This window comes from Tachysurus fulvidraco, chromosome 16 (genome assembly GCF_022655615.1).
Source record: "Tachysurus fulvidraco isolate hzauxx_2018 chromosome 16, HZAU_PFXX_2.0, whole genome shotgun sequence".
In the NCBI taxonomy this organism is placed as follows: domain Eukaryota; kingdom Metazoa; phylum Chordata; class Actinopteri; order Siluriformes; family Bagridae; genus Tachysurus; species Tachysurus fulvidraco.
In genome coordinates, this window is record NC_062533.1 from 16311017 (window position 1) to 16330865 (window position 19849).

Consider the following 19849-nt stretch of genomic DNA (forward strand, 5'->3'; position numbering starts at 1 on the left):
GCCTCGTCACGCACGGACGTTTCCTTAGCGATATCGTAAGTCGTATATATGAGCAGAAAAGGATTCAGTTTCTTTGCTTTTTTCCTTGTAGTGACCACCGAGGGAGACGTGTGTACGTTTCCTTTCACTCTCTTGGGAAAAACCTATTACGAGTGCACACAAGAGGGCAGGACTGATGGCAAGTTGTGGTGCTCCACGACAGCTAACTATGAAAAAGACAAGAAGTGGGGCTTCTGTTCAAGTGGTAAGATGCATGTTTGCTTTTTTATTTTATTTTTTTACATGTTATTTTCCTTGTAAACATTTTTTTTCAAGACCGTGTGTGTGTATGAGAGAGTGGAACGGATCACTACACATATCAAACACACACACACACTTAATATGTATATATCTCAAAGTAATAAATTATTTTTTTTTTATTGGCTGAAGATATTCTACCCCTCGTGTGCCTGTGATTGTGTCCGATTGTTTCACAAGGGGGGAAAAAATGATCACAAAGCCACTAAAATGCCCAATTAGATGAAACGACCGCATCACCGATCAATTTCTAGCGTGCACTACGATAGGCTGTGTATTCATGCTGGATGTAGTGCACTTATGAAGGGATTATGGGAGTTTTTGTGTTTGTTAATTGACATGCTGCAATATTATATTAATCACACCTCTTCAATCTGTTTGTTTATATCCACGATTTACCTTTAAATTCGAGACACGTTCGACACGTGCGCGTCTTTGGATAGGAGGCATGAACTCGCTAGCGGCGTCCCAAATGACGCACTACAGTGTACGGATTTTAGAAGTGAAAGGTTTTTCTCCGACCAGAAGTCGAATCTATTTCTCATTCGAATGACGCGTGAAGTGTTGAAAAAAAAACATAAATCGCTCAACGAGAGTTCAACAACAACGGTGTTAAAGTATCAGCATCAGCTTTATAAACTGTTGATAAGTAACAAAAACGGAAATATTAATCTCAGCTTGCTATTTTTTATAGATTGGAGTTACAGGTAGAGCTGAACAGATTTTTTATTTTTGTTGTTCTTTACTTTATAAAACCCGTCATCTTCCCTTCCAGTGACCGCTAAGAGGCAGTCGACGATCTTCTTCACGTGTAACCGCACAGTGGGCCATGGCAACCCCCAGCTGCTCAGCGAGACGCAGGCTTGTTCCAGCACTTTCCAGTGGCACACCGACGTCGTCTGTCCTCCGAAAAAGATGGAGTGCAAGCTGGTGAGCCATCACCAAACCTACGACCTGCGTCCGCTCTCCTCTCTCACCGAGCCGTGGAAGTTCACCCATAAGAACGACGCGTAAGAAAATGCACTTCTGTCATGCATCTCATTATATTTATACATTACTGATTCTATCAGGAAATAAATATTTGAACAACAGAAAATTTCACGGCTTATGCTCCACTTTCTAGATTTTTATGAATATGCAAATTGGAAACTCCCCCTAATTATAAAAGACCATACAGCCTAACCGTTATATGCGTATGAAAATGAATTTGCATGTTCATTTGCATATCCAAGCATGATTGGCTCTCATGCTTTATGATGTAATAATAATAATAATTATTATTATTATTGTTTCATTTTTAGAGCGATTTCTCACAAGGTTGACCTCCGATAACCGAATTTTTAAATAATTTTCCATCAAACTAGTTTTATTTTACTAAAATAAATAATAATAAAGGCGTCTTAAAATCGTCATTGCAGTTTAAATCTATTAGTTTTAATTTTTACTACATGCTTTTTTTCAGCTTGCATTTTAACGATGCATCGCGTATGTGAAGTTTATTGTGTTTATTATTATTTTAATCCGAAACATCTCGGAAAATTAAGCATAAATTAAATGAACAATTAATGTCTGTTTCACAGTTACTACGTGAACCTGTGCCAGGAAATTCACGGAGGTGTGATGGGTTGTCCGGAAGGAGCCGCCGTGTGTCGCAAGCGCTCCGGCAGAAAGGCGGAGACTCTGGGACGAGTTATCACTCAGAGCATAGGCTTAACTGGTCAGTGGGTTTCCAGTGCTCTCGTACACTGAGGTGGAGGTGGGGGTTGGGGGGAGAGAAAAAGTGAACTAACCATGTGTTCATGTCATTCTCCAGATGAAAAGATCCAGGTGAATTACAGCATGGGGGATGCCGTGTGTGGGAATTCAAAACAAGCCAGAACCATCCTGCAGCTGGTGTGTGCCAGCACTGTGGGTCGACCCAAACTCCTGAAGTGAGTCCGGTTATGTAGGAAAAGCCTATAAAGAATTAAAAAAAAAATCTCTCTTTAATTTTTATTTATTTTTTTAATTAAAGTCTCTACATTCGCTGCATCTGTACAGTCGTGTAGTGAGTGAAATTATTATTTGTAGTAATAATAAGTCGCGTCTGAAAACAGAAGCATCTACAAGACAACTGAAACCTATTTATTTATTTATTTGTTTGTTTGTTTGTTTGTTTATTTATACTCGAATGTGTTTACAATTTCACACCACATGTCTTATTTATTTCCATGACCTTGGACCAGTAACTTTTTATAAACCGCAGATTTGTAATCTAGTAGAAAGCAAGAGGTCTAGACTTTTTTGGAAGAAATACTGGAGAAACATGTATCTAACATTAGACTAGAGGTCTTCTCGGGTCTAAAGAAATGTTCCCGACCCGAAGTGACCCGAATCACTTTTTACCCAAACCCGTGCATTATTATTATTATTATTTTTTATTTTTTTTATTTTATTTTTTTTTTTTTAAGAAAGGCCTGACCCGAGACAAACACGAAAAAATTAGACCCGAGTCCGACCCGACCCGTTGGCATTTTTTTTTTAACCCGACTGGACCCGAATGTTGCGTAACTCTACACTAAAGTAACCTCTACAGCATGGATTCAAAATTGATTGACAGGTCTGTTTCAACGAAAATTAGCTTACCGCCAGCCACACGTCACCAGCCACATGTCGCAAGCGGTCTTGGCAAACAGATGAGAGGTTGGAAAAGGACTCGAGTCGAGGCACATACACGAGATACAGTAGTTCGGGTCTTCTCGGGTCCGTTCGGTAAAAACACAGTCATTTTAAATTACCCGAGACCCGATCTCGCTATTATTAGACCCGACCCGTGTCTGAGGCACACGTGAAACTTTTAGACCCAAACCCTCTCGGGTCGGACCTCGGGTTTTGGGATCTAAGTGGACCCGTGAAGACCTCTATAGTAGACTTCTGTTGTAAGGATTTAAGGGGGGAATAAGGCAAGAATTCGTTCCTTTATCAGTACGCAGTAGGGAAATAAAGTGTGCCAGGATTATTGTCCATGGTAATCAGGTGTATGTCCTTTAAGCTGATTTGCACCGCGTTGTTTTCGAGTCTTACTGCTGATTTACTCGGTTATACTTTACTTACCGTTAAAGGATGCTTTATTACCAAGTGTTAGAGATTAACGTTTAAAGCCAGACTCTGCAGTTTTGCTTCACGTGGAGAAATATTGCTGTCTAATGTATTTATGAGAAATCATTTACATTTACATTTACAGCATTTGGCAGACGCCCTTATCCAGAGCGACGTACATAAGTGCTTAAATCTCTAACACTGAATACATTGTTGTTGTTGTCGATCTGAATACAACGATGTTGTTAGCGAGCGTCGGGTCGGATCTCAGCCCCGTTCACACCTGCTGTGTGATAAGTACGGGTGTGAACAGGGTCCAACAAGGCTTGAATTACTCAGACTACTTTCTGGGTGGTGGGACGGCCAGCTTGGGTTTATCTCCAAGTGTCCTGGACAGAAAAACAAATGAATCTGGTCCTGGATTAAAGAATACATAAGTTAATGTGGCGTTCCCCACCAGTGAGTTACCAGACAACAGGAAATGGCACGGAATCCCACGAGCTAGAGGTGATTTAGACAGAATAATGATCATCCTGCTTGTTCCTCAGACCGTACAGTCGCCAGTACAGGGTTGTAAATTAGCCTAAATAAACACATTTTGAGATCACTTAGACCTCAGGGCTTTACAGTATAACCTCATTTTTAAATTCATGTCATGTTTTTAACCACAACACCTGTGAGCTGTTGCAGGATTTAGAGTGGCGTCTGTGTGTCTGTCTCTGTTCCTGTCTGTCCCTGTCTCTCTGACTGTCTGTGTGTGTCTCTCACTGTCTCGGTCTGTCTGTGTGTGTGTCTCTCGCTGTCTCGGTCTGTCTGTGTGTGTGTCTCTCGCTGTCTCGGTCTGTCTGTGTGTGTCTCTCGCCGTCTCGGTCTGTCTGTGTGTGTGTCTCTCGCCGTCTCGGTCTGTCTGTGTGTGTGTCTCTCGCCGTCTCGGTCTGTCTGTGTGCGTGTCTCTCGCCGTCTCGGTCTGTCTGTGTGTGTGTGTGTGTGTGTCTCTCGCCGTCTCGGTCTGTCTGTGTGTGTGTCTCTCGCCGTCTCGGTCTGTCTGTGTGTGTGTCTCTCGCCATCTCGGTCTGTCTGTGTGCGTGTCTCTCGCCGTCTCGGTCTGTCTGTGTGTGTGTGTCTCTCGCCGTCTCGGTCTGTCTGTGTGTGTGTGTCTCTCGCTGTCTCGGTCTGTCTGTGTGTGTGTCTCTCGCTGTCTCGGTCTGTCTGTGTGCGTCTCTCGCTGTCTCTGTCTGTCTGTCTGTGTGTGTGTCTCTCGCTGTGTCGGTCTGTCTGTGTGTGTGTGTCTCGCTGTCTCGGTCTGTCTGTGTGTGTCTCTCGCTGTCTCGGTCTGTCTGTGTGTGTGTCTCTCGCTGTCTCAGCCTGTCTGTCTGTGTGCGTGTCTCTCGCTGTCTCGGTCTGTCTGTGTGTGTGTGTCTCTCGCTGTCTCGGTCTGTCTGTGTGTGTGTCTCTCGCTGTCTCGGTCTGTCTGTCTGTGTGCGTGTCTCTCGCTGTCTCGGCCTGTCTGTCTGTGTGCGTGTCTCTCGCTGTCTCGGTCTGTCTGTGTGCGTCTCTCGCTGTCTCGGCCTGTCTGTCTGTGTGCGTCTCTCGCTGTCTCGGCCTGTCTGTCTGTGTGCGTCTCTCGCTGTCTCGGCCTGTCTGTCTGTGTGCGTGTCTCTCGCTGTCTCGGTCTGTCTGTGTGTGTGTCTCTCGCTGTCTCGGTCTGTCTGTGTGTGTGTCTCTCGCTGTCTCTGTCTGTCTGTCTGTCTGTGTGTGTGTCTCTCGCTGTGTCGGTCTGTCTGTCTGTCTGTGTGTGTGTGTCTCGCTGTCTCGGTCTGTCTGTGTGTGTCTCTCGCTGTCTCGGTCTGTCTGTGTGTGTGTCTCTCGCTGTCTCGGCCTGTCTGTCTGTGTGTGTGTGTCTCTCGCTGTCTCTGTCGGCCTGTGTGTCTGTGTGTGTGTCTCTCGCTGTCTCTGTCGGCCTGTGTGTGTGTCTCTCGCTGTCTCGGCCTGTCTGTCTGTGTGCGTGTCTCTCGCTGTCTCGGTCTGTCTGTGTGTGTGTCTCTCGCTGTCTCGGTCTGTCTGTGTGTGTGTCTCTCGCTGTCTCTGTCTGTCTGTCTGTCTGTGTGTGTGTCTCTCGCTGTGTCGGTCTGTCTGTCTGTCTGTGTGTGTGTGTCTCGCTGTCTCGGTCTGTCTGTGTGTGCGTGTCTCTCGCTGTCTCGGCCTGTCTGTCTGTGTGTGTGTGTGTCTCTCGCTGTCTCTGTCGGCCTGTGTGTCTGTGTGTGTGTCTCTCGCTGTCTCTGTCGGCCTGTGTGTGTGTCTCTCGCTGTCTCGGTCTGTCTGTGTGTGTGTCTCTCGCTGTCTCGGTCTGTCTGTCTGTGTCTCTCGCTGTCTCGGTCTGTCTGTCTGTGTGTGTGTGTCTCTCGCTGTCTCGGTCTGTCTGTCTGTGTGTGTCTCTCTCGCTGTCTCGGTCTGTCTGTCTGTGTGTGTGTGTCTCTCGCTGTCTCGGTCTGTCTGTCTGTCTGTGTGTGTGTGTCTCTCGCTGTCTCGGTCTGTCTGTCTGTGTGTGTGTGTCTCTCGCTGTCTCTGTCTGTCTGTGTGTGTGTGTGTGTGTGTGTGTCTCTCGCTGTCTCGGTCTGTCTGTCTGTGTGTGTGTGTGTGTGTGTCTCTCGCTGTCTCGGTCTGTCTGTCTGTGTGTGTGTCTCTCGCTGTCTCGGTCTGTCTGTCTGTGTGTGTGTCTCTCGCTGTCTCGGTCTGTCTGTCTGTGTGTGTGTCTCTCGCTGTCTCGGTCTGTCTGTCTGTGTGTGTGTCTCTCGCTGTCTTGGTCGGTCTGTCTGTCTGTGTGTGTGTCTCTCGCTGTCTTGGTCGGTCTGTCTGTCTGTGTGTGTGTCTCTCGCTGTCTCGGTCTGTCTGTGTGTGTGTGTCTCTCGCTGTCTCGGTCTGTCTGTGTGTGTGTCTCTCGCTGTCTCGGTCTGTCTGTCTGTGTGCGTGTCTCTCGCTGTCTCGGCCTGTCTGTCTGTGTGCGTGTCTCTCGCTGTCTCGGTCTGTCTGTGTGCGTCTCTCGCTGTCTCGGTCTGTCTGTGTGCGTCTCTCGCTGTCTCGGTCTGTCTGTGTGCGTCTCTCGCTGTCTCGGCCTGTCTGTCTGTGTGCGTCTCTCGCTGTCTCGGCCTGTCTGTCTGTGTGCGTGTCTCTCGCTGTCTCGGTCTGTCTGTGTGTGTGTCTCTCGCTGTCTCGGTCTGTCTGTCTGTCTGTGTGTGTGTGTCTCGCTGTCTCGGTCTGTCTGTGTGTGTCTCTCGCTGTCTCGGTCTGTCTGTGTGTGTGTCTCTCGCTGTCTCGGCCTGTCTGTCTGTGTGTGTGTGTCTCTCGCTGTCTCTGTCGGCCTGTGTGTCTGTGTGTGTGTCTCTCGCTGTCTCTGTCGGCCTGTGTGTGTGTCTTTCGCTGTCTCGGTCTGTGTGTGTGTCTCTCGCTGTCTCGGCCTGTCTGTCTGTGTGCGTGTCTCTCGCTGTCTCGGTCTGTCTGTGTGTGTGTCTCTCGCTGTCTCGGTCTGTCTGTGTGTGTGTCTCTCGCTGTCTCTGTCTGTCTGTCTGTCTGTGTGTGTGTCTCTCGCTGTGTCGGTCTGTCTGTCTGTCTGTGTGTGTGTGTCTCGCTGTCTCGGTCTGTCTGTGTGTGTGTGTCTCTCGCTGTCTCGGCCTGTCTGTCTGTGTGTGTGTGTCTCTCGCTGTCTCTGTCGGCCTGTGTGTGTGTCTCTCGCTGTCTCGGTCTGTCTGTCTGTGTCTCTCGCTGTCTCGGTCTGTCTGTCTGTGTGTGTGTGTCTCTCGCTGTCTCGGTCTGTCTGTCTGTGTGTGTCTCTCTCGCTGTCTCGGTCTGTCTGTCTGTGTGTGTGTGTCTCTCGCTGTCTCGGTCTGTCTGTCTGTCTGTGTGTGTGTGTCTCTCGCTGTCTCGGTCTGTCTGTCTGTGTGTGTGTGTGTGTGTGTCTCTCGCTGTCTCGGTCTGTCTGTCTGTGTGTGTGTGTGTCTCTCGCTGTCTCGGTCTGTCTGTCTGTGTGTGTGTCTCTCGCTGTCTCGGTCTGTCTGTCTGTGTGTGTGTCTCTCGCTGTCTCGGTCTGTCTGTCTGTGTGTGTGTCTCTCGCTGTCTCGGTCTGTCTGTCTGTGTGTGTGTCTCTCGCTGTCTCGGTCTGTCTGTCTGTGTGTGTGTCTCTCGCTGTCTCGGTCTGTCTGTCTGTGTGTGTGTCTCTCGCTGTCTCGGTCTGTCTGTCTGTGTGTGTGTCTCTCGCTGTCTCGGTCTGTCTGTCTGTGTGTGTGTCTCTCGCTGTCTTGGTCGGTCTGTGTGTGTCTCTCGCTGTCTCGGTCGGTCTGTGTGTGTCTCTCGCTGTCTCGGTCGGTCTGTGTGTGTCTCTCGCTGTCTCGGTCGGTCTGTGTGTGTCTCTCGCTTGTCTGTCTGTCTGTGTGTCTCTCGCTTGTCTGTCTGTCTGTGTGTGTCTGTCTTTTTGTATATGTGTCTGACTTTTTGTCTCAATTCGTGTGTGTGCATGTGTTTGTCTGTGTGCAGGGAGGACACGGAGGCCTGTGAGTTCTGGGTGGAGTGGGAGACTCGAGCAGCCTGTGCAGTGAAGCAGCAGGGAGAGCCGGTGGAGATGGTGAACGGCACCATCAGACTGCCCCAGACGGGAGCCATGTTCAGCTTGGGAGAGCTTTACTACAGGTCTGATGTGCAAACACCTTGTGGGTTTTAACTGATGACCAAGACGATTAGCCTAGATCTCACTATACAGTTTATACACACACACACACACACACACACACACACACACACACACACACACTTTTAGATCTATTTATACTGAATTTGTATATTATATTACAGACCTCGCTCTAGGCCCGAATCATTCGAGCTATTGATATTTAGGTTTGTTACCTGCCCCTTTGTGAAGGTAGAGTAAAGTGTGGTTATAAACTGCTCCATCCTTCGTATTGCTTTGACTCCCAGCCTCCACAAAGCAACAGGAGACATCAGATCCAATGGTGACATCTACATCTATCACATCCAGCTATCGGGCATCACTGACAACTCCTTATCTCAGTGCATGGGTGCTAACATCTGCCAGGAGAAGAAGGGCGGCACATACTGCAGGAAGATCGGCTCGTCTAACAAGGCCAAGTACTACATCAAAGGTGAGACTGGGACAGTACAGCGCATGAGTCTGGAGGTTTGTCCAGGCTGAAACATTATAACGTTGTTATATGTCCAACTGATGCGCAGGGGACAGTCTGGAGGTCCTGGTGCCGTCAGAGTCCGAGTGCGGTCGCGACAAGTCGAAGACCATGTTGTCGGCCATCTTGTTCCATTGCAAGCCCGAGGCTGGAGTTGGTATCCCAGAGTTCCTGCTGGAGGCGGACGGGTGTCAGTACCTGTTCGTCTGGCACACCGACAAAGTCTGTGAACTTTTGTAAGTAACAGTACAGTGTGAAATATTCGGTCTCTATCTGTCGGTAAAAAATTTTCAAGACAACATGTATATGTACATGTAGAACTCTTGTGTTGTAAAAATGTAGCTCTGTTGTCTGTGTTCTGTCTGTGTTCTGTCTGTGTTCTGTCTGTGACCGTATGAACTCAGGAATATTCAAATTAGCCCTGTAATATTCCAAAGCTCTGAAGTCATAACCACATAAACCCACTACACAATCCTGTACGTGTGGTATAAAGGGGACCCACATCAATCCTGAGCCATGTTTCCTGTGGCTTTTTAATGCCATGTATTTAACAGCGTGTTCCTCTTTTCTTCAAGCACCATGACTCAGCAGGTGAAGGACAGCGAGGAAGGCGGTTTATCAGGGCGGAGTCAGGCTGTGGGGGTGGTGCTAATTCTGCTGTTGGTGGTCATGAGCATCGGTCTTATTGTGTTACTACTACACAAACAAGAGAGAAGGTACACACACATGCACACACACTGATAAAAACATACACACACACTGATACACACACATAAACACACACACACAAACACACACACATGCATATGCACACACACACGCGCACACACACATAAACACACACACACACACTGAAAGACACACACACACTGATAAACACACACACATACACACACACACGTGCGCACACACACTGAAAGACACACACACACACTGAAAGACACACACACTGATAAACACGCACATAAACACACACACATGCATACGCACGCACGCACACACACACTGATAAACACATACATAAACACACACACATACACACGCACAGACACACTGAAAGACACACACGCATACGCACACATACACACACACATGCATACACACACGCGCACACACACACACTGATAAACACACACATAAACACAGACACACACACACTGAAAGACACACACACTGATAAACACACACATGCACACGCACACACTGATAAACACATACATAAACACATACATGCATACGCACACACACACGCACATAAACACACACACATGCACGCACACACACATAAACACGCACACACACATAAACAAGCACAAACGCACATGCGCACACACACACATAAACACACACACATGCATGCGCACACATACACACACATGCACACACACTGAAAGACACACACACATAAACACACACACATGCATACGCACACATACACACACATGCGCACACACACACACACACACACACACACACACACAGATAAACACACACATAAACACACACACAGCTTTCATTACTTCTCTTTCAGATTAAATTCTGTATAATTCTGTTTTTAGGGGGCTTCTTCTACAGAAACTCGCCAGTTGCTGTAAACGGAGAAATCCAGTGTCTTATAAATACTCCAAGGTAGTAATATTTATTTATTTATTTATTTATTTACTATATAGTCTAGACTTATGACTCGGAAAGAAGATGTAAAAATTCCAAAAGCAAGTATTTATGCTGAATCGTATTAATAAATGACTCTACAGTCGTTTATAGAGGAACAGAACATTTCTAAAAAAAAAAAAAAATGAATACAGATAATTAAAAAGTTATAAAATGAAATAGAAAAGATTTAATTGATTCTGCCTTGCGTAAGTATTCACGCCCCTCTGGCATGTTTGGATGGGTTAAACCTCCTTATGTAATAAATTATTTAAGATCATGAACTGTGTAACTTCTGGTAGCCGAAGTTGTTGTTGTTTATTTTCATTTTAATCTGTAGCTATTTTCTGTATATCCGTGGCATGTTTTACCCGAACGTAAACGTGTTTATGACCCGGCTGTGTCTCAGGTGAACACGGACGAGGACGGCTGTGAGGACGAGATGGAGTGGCTGATGGAGGAGGTGGAGACTCCGGTACAGACGCCTCACGAGAACGGCCACATCACCACCAAACCGGTGAGTGCTGACGCGCTGCGCTCCTTCTCACTCGACGAGCAGGACAGCGAGGAAGAAGTTCTCACCGTCCCCGGAGTTCGTGTCCACTCGGGACGTGCCTCCACCTCCGCAACCTTCCCTCGTTTCCTGATGAACGAGAGCGACGAGGATCTGGTCGGGCTGCTGGACGACACGGGGAGAAAGAACGCGTCCAAACCGAGCTCCAGACATCCGAGGAAAGCACACGGAGACGCAGACGACAGCGACGAGGACCTCCTTAAAGTCTGAGGAGTCACGTCATGAACTTCTGAGCCTCTGGTCATGTTTGTTTTCTAAAGGGAAATCTATTTATCTCTGTACAGCGATTATCAACGGACCGTCATTGTCTCGGCGATGAAAATATTTCATCGTTTAACGGTGTGGGTCTTTCTTTCTCCCGGTCTGGTCGATTCATTCAGAAATTGATCTGTACAGAGATGTTAATCCGTGTGAAGGCGGGAAAAAAAAGGGTTTATGATCTGTTATTTAATAATCAAGGAATGATTTTATGTTTTGTTTTATTCGTCGTGCTCGTTTCCATGGCATCCGGTAGCCGGCCGTGAAGAAGACGGACAAACAAACGCTTGTTTAGAGCTTTGCAGTAATTTTGCACATGGAGCCATGAGGAATAGCATTAATGCTTTCTCCCATTTTTTTTTTCTACTGTGTGCTTTTTGTATCACGACTTCACTGGATTGAAAAGGAAAAAAATAAATAAATCAGCTCCATGATTATCGCTTGCTTTTAAATCCAAAAGCATTTCATGTAACTGGACGTCTCGTGTATCACTTTAACTTCCCTTCTGCCATAACAGCATGCTGTATATCCCTGACACTGAACATACACAGTATTGTATCTCTCTCTCTCTCTCTCTCTTCCTGCACTCTCTTTCTCGCTCTCTCTTCTTGCACTCTCTCTCCTCTCTCTTCTTGCACTCTCTTCTTGTGCACTCTCTCTCTCTTCTTGCGTGCTCTCTCTTCCGTCTCTCTCTAACTTCTTGTGCTCTCTCTTTCTCGCTCTCTCTCCTTGCGCTCTGTCTCTCTCTCTCTCCTCTCTCTCCTTGTGCTCTCTCTCTCTCTTCTTGCGCTCTCTTCTGTCTATCTCTCTCTCTCTTCTTGTGCTCTCTCTCTTCTTGCGCCCTCTCTTCTGTCTATCTCTCTCTTCTTGTTCTCTCTCTCTCTCTTCTTGCGCTCTCTTTCTCTCTCTCTCTCTCTCCTCACAAACATCATGCATTATTGTCTCAGTCTGTTTTCCAGCTTTTTTCAGTATTCTGGTTATTGTTGTATGTTTTAATAATCATTAGATTAATTATTACGAGTGGAATCGTAAGTCACTCATAATATTTTCAGCACTGGATGACGGCTAAAAAGTCCGAAGTTGACGATCGCAGTGGGATTTTTGTCCTTAAACTCAAGACTGTGACACGTGATGTGTTGTTTTTTTTTTTGTTTTTTTTTTGCTTGTGTTTTTCCCGATCGTAGTCCTGACGAAACGGTACGGTTTGATGATAAACCAACTGAAGTGGGCTGACTCTGTCGTGGCATGTTAACGTGTCTGTTAATGCGCTTTGCACCAAATGACTTCTCTGAAGGGTTTTGTGATTTGCAGAAAGACTTTTAATGAGGTTGAATGTTTGAAAGTGTCACCCACTCCTCTCTCTAAACATAAACTCCTGTCTCTCTCTCTCTCTCTTTTTTTTTTCTTTTATTTCTTTTTAGAGTCATATACAGCGCCTCCTACTGATGGCCCTGTTTCTGCCAAACTTTCTTTAGAATTGTTTGCTGATCTGTTCGGTTTTGTTTTGTATTTAAAAATCTTCATACTGAGACATTACATTATTTCAATAAAAAATAAATAAATAAAACGGCTGTTAAAATATTTACTCTTTTCCCTAAGCGTTGTTTTCACACTGGGTGGCCTGCTGTACGTGTGCCGACGTGTTCGACTCCAAACGCTCAGTGAACATGTTTGTAGAAAAAACAAATGGAATAGATATCGTTATTATTATATCGTTGTTTATTATTATTATTATTATTATTATTATTATTATTATTATTATTATTATTATTATTATTTTATGTTTCCAAAAGTATGAAAAAGGGAAGATATTTTATCATTAGGGTTTTAGCATTTATCATATTCTCTACGCTCTTCTTTAACCCTCCTGTTTTCCTTTCCTGCATTCTTATGCAAATTAAGAGCGCCGAGACCTTGTCTGTTTTGACTGCTTATAAAAAAAAATTAAGTATATATGATGGCTTTTTTTTTTTTTACTTGTTTCCAAAATATTAACATTCATTCATTCATTTTCTACCGCTTATTCGAACTTCTCGGGTCACGGGGAGCCTGTGCCTCTCAGGCACATCGGGCATCGAGGCAGGATACACCCTGGACGGAGTGCCAACCCATCACAGGGCACACACACACTCTCATTCACTCACACACTCACACACTACAGACAATTTTCCAGAGATGCCAATCAACCTACCATGCATGTCTTTGGACCGGGGGAGGAAACCGGAGTACCCGGAGGAAACCCCTGAGGCACGGGGAGAACATGCAAACTCCACACACACAAGGTGGAGGTGGGAATCGAACCCCCGACCCTGGAGGTGTGAGGCAAACGTTCTAACCACTAAGCCACCGTGCCTCCCACATATTAACATATATTTAAAAAAAAAAAAAAAAAACATTTTATACAGAAAAATGGCTCATTTTGTAGTATAAATAAATAAATAAAACAGAAATTTTGAATTATTTTCACTGTAGAGGCACAAACGTTGATGCACAATTATAGGCTGATATATTTTTAGTCAGGAGATTGTTTTGAAACCATTTTGACCATTTTTGTATTCTTTTTGATTAACATTTACACACAGACGTTTGTTTCTAACTAAACGGACGCTGATTTTAGTCGATTTTATGTTTAGGAAATAAAAAAAAACATGCTACAGTATGTAGCAAAGAAATGTAAACGTACAGCTTTACCTCAGAATATTACAGTCATGTTTTTTTTTTTCAAGCTTCCTGCCTGAAGTTTAAAAGAGTTTCAGCCTGAAACATCTGGAATGAGATGTACACCAAGGACAGGGCTATTAGCGTACCTTTTGGCCATATAGTGCACTTTTATTTGTCTTTCATGTTATAATTTGCTCTCAGTGCCAACAAACTGATCTTTTGGCTGATCTGTCGAGAGATTCGTTGCACAACACAGCTGTCTATTAAAGAGTAACATGTGGCCCTATGTGCTAATTCAAAACATCGTTGATCAATCTCAGCATGACTGGTTCGAGGGTCAACCTGCTTTCTCTGGACTCTGCACTTGCAAGCATGTAAATACTCCGTCGCCGCTCAGACGTTTCACACCGAAGCCGTCGAGCTGCCGGCACCATGACCACCTTCGACGACATCCTAGAAGAAGCCGGTAAATTCGGCAAGTTCCAGAAGGGCGTCTTTTCCTTGCTCTGTCTCGTCTCGGTACCTTTTGCTGGAGTTTACGTAGGCATCGTGTTCCTGGGCTTCTCCCCCGAGCACTGGTGCCGTAACCCCGCGGTGAAACAGGTCCAGATGGAATGCGACTGGAAAATGGAGAAGGTGCTGAACTTCACGGTGCCTTTTCAGAACACGTCTGCCGGAGCGGTGCGTAGTCAGTGTGAGACGTTTGACGTGGAGTGGAACATCAGCGTTCTCAGCTGTGATGACCTGGACTCTCAGATCTCCCAGGCAAAGCTCGCTGTGCTGCCCACCACTGCCTGCAAGCATGGCTGGGACTATGATTACGAGGGAAGAGAGTCCTTCGTCACCGAGGTACGATTGGAATTGACTTTCATTCTGTTACAGATCTGAATATATATATATATATTTTAATATTACAAAAAGTGACAAATCAAGAACAATGAAATAAATGTTATTTGTAGAAGTTGGTGACTTAGTTTTGTCAGTTTCCTTTATCACTAGATGGGGAAGTGGTAGCCTAGAGGTTACTGTATTGGGCTACCAATTGGAAGGTTGTGAGTTGGATCCCAGGACCACCGAGCTACCACTGCTGGGCCCCTGAGCAAGGCCCTTAACTCTGTGTACACACACACCGTGAACACACACCCGGAGCAGTGGGCAGCCATTTATGCTGTAGCGCTCGGGGAGCAGTTGGGGGTTTCGTGCCTTGCTCAAGGGCACCTCAGTCGTGGTATTGCCAGCCCGAGATTCGAACCCACAACATTAGGGTAAGGAGTCCAACTCTCTAACCATTAAGCCATGACTTCCCCCTCAGTTTGCTGTCTTTCTGAAGCTTTGCTCCAAGCTCTCCTTGTGTTCCTGAGATGTTTCTCTAAAAACATGCCAGTAGTTGAATGTCTGTGATAAATCGCCCTAATGAGGGTGTGCTGTGATAAAAGTGAGGCTGTCCAGGGACAAGCTCCGGATCCCCAGTGGTCCTGATCAGCAAAATATCGATGAGGAAGCAACTTGAAAAGGAAGCATCTGGGTGTCTACTGTAAATAATAGGAAATCATTACAGTGTGTTAGGGGAATTGAGGAATGGTACACTGGACTGCAAGAAATGAAGGGAATGTTCAATGTGAACAGGGGCAAGTCGTGGCCTAATGGTTAGACAGTTTGACTCCTAACCCTAAGGTTGTGGGTTCGAGTCTCGGGCCGGCCACGACTGAGGTGACCTTGAGCAAGACACCGAACCCTCCAACTGCTCCCCGGGCGCCGCAGCATAAATGGCTGCCCACTGCTCCGGGTGTGTGTTCATTGTGTGTGTGTTCACTGCTGTGTGTGTGCACTTTGGATGGGTTAAATGCAGAGAACAAATTCTGAGTATGGGTCATCGTACTTAGCCGTATGTCACGTCACTATTCATTATAACAGTCTCTGGGATAAGCTCTTTATGAATGCCGCATCTTTTTAACGGGTTAGTTTTATAAGGTCTATATAAGTATATATTATCTCGTCTCTGTTTCCTTGTGAAACCGTTCTAATAAGCTACAAAGTCAGATTTAACACCATTTATAGTGGCTCCACCAAACTCCATGTAGGAGCCACTATACTCCAGAAATTGAACCACTGGGACACTTGAATCACCATTAAATCATCATTATTATTTATTTTTATTTATTTTTTTTTTTTTTACAAAACTATAAACCCAAAAGTCTTGTGTAAGAATACCCTGTCTGATCATCACATTTCATGATTCCTTCTGTTTCAGTTTAACATGGTGTGTGAGGACGCTTGGTTATTAGACATGTGCCAGGCAGCACTTTCTGTTGGCTTTTTAGTAGGCAGCATTGCCATCGGATACCTTGCTGACAGGTAAGACAAAGTTTGAATGGAATTTCCTCCAGGATGATGGTCCTACATGGGGGGGCACGGTGGTTTAGTGGTTAGCACGTTCGCCTCACACCTCCAGGGTAGGGGTTCGATTCCCGCCTCCGCCTTGTGTGTGTGTGTGTGTGTGTGTGTGTGTGTGTGTGTGTGTGTGTGTGTGGAGTTTGCATGTTCTCCCCGTGTCCCGGGGGTTTCCTCCGGGTACTCCGGTTTCCTCCCCCGGTCCAAAGACATGCATGGTAGGTTGATTGGTTTCTCTGGAAAATTGTCTGTAGAGTGTGTGTGTGAGTGAATGAGAGTGTGTGTGTGCCCTGTGATGGGTTGGCACTCCGTCCAGGGTGTATCCTGCGTCGATGCCCGATGACGCCTGAGTAAGACACAGGCTCCCCGTGACCCGAGAAGTTCGGATAAGCGGTAGGAAATGAATGAATGATGGTCCTATAGGACATACAGAGCTAAGTACATGACATAGTACTACATAAAATGTACGTGTGTAAACATGTGCCAGTACAGTATGGCTCAGGTGTTTAAGGCTCTGAGTTATTGTTCAGAAGGTTGGGGTTTTGCAGTAAAATGCTGTGAGTGTAAATATAAAAGACTTTTATCAGCTAAAAAATAGACCTAAATGTTGCTGTGTTCCAATGTTCTCTGTATGAATGTTCTCTGCCCTGCTCTAATTACCGGTCATACAGGTGACAGGTTATAGCCCTGTTAACGACAGTAACTGTAATGACCCTCAAACCTTTGTCCTTGTTAGTGTAGACCGTAACGTATGGATGGAACCTAATCGTGGCAGTTATTAGCGTAGCCTTGCGTCGTCTAATGATCGGCGTCGATATTCCAGGTAGAGCGTCAAAGAGCAAGCAGTCCATGTGAAATAGGAGTAGAGTACATGATAAGACTTCAGAGAGAGAGAGACAAAATTAGCAGGAATGTTAACAGACAAACCAATCACAGGACGGGGAAAGCTAAACAAAGACACGTGACTAAAACATACAAGTACAGTACATAACAAGAACTACAAACTAATTCCTGGGAATTGTGCGACATGCTGGACAGAGACATGACAGAGAGATAATGTTGTGTAATTAAGCTAATCTGAGAAAAGGAGAAATCATTTTGTAAAAAAAAAAAATGTAATGATTTTAGCTCATTTGAAGCAAATTTGCAAACGATCCAGTTTGGATAGTATTCTAGATTCTGATTGGTCAGGAGGTGTTTATTAAATTGAAATATTTGCATTCAGCTCTGACAGAAGTTTGAGAAATTAAACAGATTTATTTTCATTACTCTGAGCTTCGGGTCATGACCGAAAGGACGAGATCCCGGATACGGGCGGGTGAAATGAGTTTCCTCCGCAGGGTGGCTGGGCGCTCCCTTAGAGATAGGGTGAGGAGCTCGGTCACTCGGGAGGAGCTCAGAGTAGAGCCGCTGCTCCTCCACATCGAGAGGAGTCAGCTGAGGTGGCTCGGGCATCTGTTTCGGATGCCTCCTGGACGCCTCCCTGGGGAGGTGGTTCCGGGCATGTCCAACCGGGAGGAGGCCCCGGGGAAGACCTAGGACACGCTCAAGAGACTATGTCTCTCGGCTGGCCTGGGAACGCCTCGTTATTCCCCCGGAAGAGCTGGAGGAAGTGTCTGGGGAGATGGAAGTCTGGGTGTCCCTGCTTAGTCGACTGCCCCCGAGGCCCAGCCCCGGATAAGGGAGGGAGGGATGGATGGATGGATGGATGGATGGATGGATGGAAACTATGCAATGTATTGATGTATTTCAGTACCTTACTCAGTATCTTAATCCACTGACACACATTTCCTCCGCTTTCTTCTTACAGGTTTGGACGAAAAACAACTTTTCTGATGTCCTGCGTGCTGAATACGATCACAGGGATTCTAGTAGCAGTATCTCCTAATTACATCTCCTTGCTGGTGTTCAGAGCTCTGTACGGTTTTGGGTCTAAGGGCGGATGGATGGTATCATTTGTTCTGAGTAAGAAAGCGAACCATCACTCTTATTCAATGTTCATGTAGTAATTCTTCTGGAAAATATCAGGAAGACGGTGATTTATATGATGTTTATTACACAGCCCCAGCTCTGAGAAACCCACGATAACAACCAGAACACACTACGCTACACACCGTTCTTAAAAGTTAGCTTAGCTACCTAGCTAATATGTTTTTTAATAACTTACTCAAGAAAAAAATATCTAGATGTTTACTCTTTAATCTACTACAAATATGACTTAGCTGGAAAATGTCTTCATCTCCTTCATCCTGCTATCTCGTGTACTTAATATCACATGCTTTGGTTAACTAAATAACTAACCGAGAAAACTAGCGATAACCGAAACAAATTGTGTTTTCAGTCTGATCGGGATACATAGGATACCATAGGACCTATTTAACAAACGAATAAATAAATAAATAAATAAATAACACAAGCAAAAATTAAATATAATTTTTTTTTTTTACAGTTTAATAAATATATCTTAATATTTATCTTTTTAAAGATTAAATACAAAATTTTAACTTCAAAGTAGCTGCATCCAGTAGAGGTCTTCTCAGGTTTAAAGAAATGAACCCGACCCGAAGTGACCCGAATCACTTTTTACCTGAACCCGACGTGCATAATTTTTTTTTTATTAAGAAAGACCTGACCCGAGACAAACACGAAAAACTAGACCCGAGTCCGACCCGACTTGGCATTTTTTTTAACCCGACTGGACCCAAATGTTGCGTAACTCTAGACTAAAGTAACCTCTACAGCGTGGATCCAAAATTGATTGACAGGTCTGTTTCAACGAAAATTAGCTTACCGCCAGCCACACGTCACCAGCCACATGTCGCCAGCGGTCTTGGCAAAAAGAGGAGAGGTTGGAAAAGGACTCGAGTCGAGGCACACACACGAGATACAGTAGTTCGGGTCTTCTCGGGTCCGTTCGGTAAAAACACATTCATTTTAAATTACCCGAGACCCGATGCCGCTATTATTATACCCGACCCGTGTCTGAGGCACACGTGAAATTTTTAGACCCAAACCCGCTCGGGTCTCGGGTCGGACCTCGGGTTTTGGGATCTAAGTGGACCCGTGAAGACCTTTAGCATCCAGTCAGCAGAGGTGGGAGTAAGTCACACATGTGCAAGTCAAAAGTAAGTCTCAAGTCATGAATGTCAAGTCAAAGTCAAGTCGAGTCTCAAGTGTCAAATTTGCGACTTAAGTCTGACTCGAGTCAAGTCATATGACTCGAGTCCCCCATTTCTGCCAGTCAGTATGTAATTATTTAACCAGAAACGCAAAAACTTTTTTTTGCGTGTTGGGGGGAATAGAATTTTACTTTATACTGTAGAATTTCATTTGCTTTTTAAAATTTTATCGGAACTCGTATTTTGGTGAGATTTAAAAGATTTTCTTTAAAAATAAAGATTTTTTTTGAAATTCTATTAACTTTAGAAATGAAAAATTCCTTTGGATGTGGTCTCATGGCATATCCAGATCTTGTCCTACAATGTTATAGAAATGCTTCCAAAATGTACTGATCAGAATCCTGTACGTTTCTAGAACCTTTTGGGATTATTAGCAAAGAAAGGTCATTAAAAACACATCCATGGTATCTCAGAAAAAGCAGGCCTACTGATTGGGAGGTTGTCAGTTCAAATCCCAGGACCCCCGGGTCCTCGACCAAGGCCCCAGCTGTATAAATGAGATGTGACTCCGGATAAGGGCGTCTACCAAATGCCCTAAATTTAAACATGTAAATGTACAAAGTACCACATGC

At 45.2% G+C, this 19849-nt stretch overlaps 2 protein-coding genes across 2 annotated transcripts in view; both read left to right on the forward strand.

Moving 5' to 3' along the window:
- The window catches only part of igf2r (insulin-like growth factor 2 receptor), a 57625-nt gene extending 45013 nt beyond the window's left edge, over nucleotides 1-12612 (forward strand). Inside the window, exons 39-48 of the mRNA XM_027155441.2 lie at nucleotides 92-244; nucleotides 1073-1307; nucleotides 1878-2014; nucleotides 2111-2228; nucleotides 7903-8055; nucleotides 8341-8525; nucleotides 8614-8800; nucleotides 9140-9280; nucleotides 10124-10193; nucleotides 10624-12612. Of these exons, the coding sequence (XP_027011242.2) occupies nucleotides 92-244; nucleotides 1073-1307; nucleotides 1878-2014; nucleotides 2111-2228; nucleotides 7903-8055; nucleotides 8341-8525; nucleotides 8614-8800; nucleotides 9140-9280; nucleotides 10124-10193; nucleotides 10624-10998 (1754 nt within the window). The 3' untranslated portion in view covers nucleotides 10999-12612. The remainder of the gene's footprint in view (nucleotides 1-91; nucleotides 245-1072; nucleotides 1308-1877; nucleotides 2015-2110; nucleotides 2229-7902; nucleotides 8056-8340; nucleotides 8526-8613; nucleotides 8801-9139; nucleotides 9281-10123; nucleotides 10194-10623) is intronic.
- A 1430-nt stretch (nucleotides 12613-14042) lies between these two features.
- slc22a2 (solute carrier family 22 member 2) overlaps nucleotides 14043-19849 on the forward strand; it is an 11487-nt gene continuing 5680 nt past the window's right edge. The window contains exons 1-3 of the mRNA XM_027155314.2: nucleotides 14043-14556; nucleotides 15959-16062; nucleotides 17909-18063. Coding sequence (XP_027011115.1) covers nucleotides 14140-14556; nucleotides 15959-16062; nucleotides 17909-18063 — 676 coding nt within the window. The 5' untranslated portion in view covers nucleotides 14043-14139. The remainder of the gene's footprint in view (nucleotides 14557-15958; nucleotides 16063-17908; nucleotides 18064-19849) is intronic.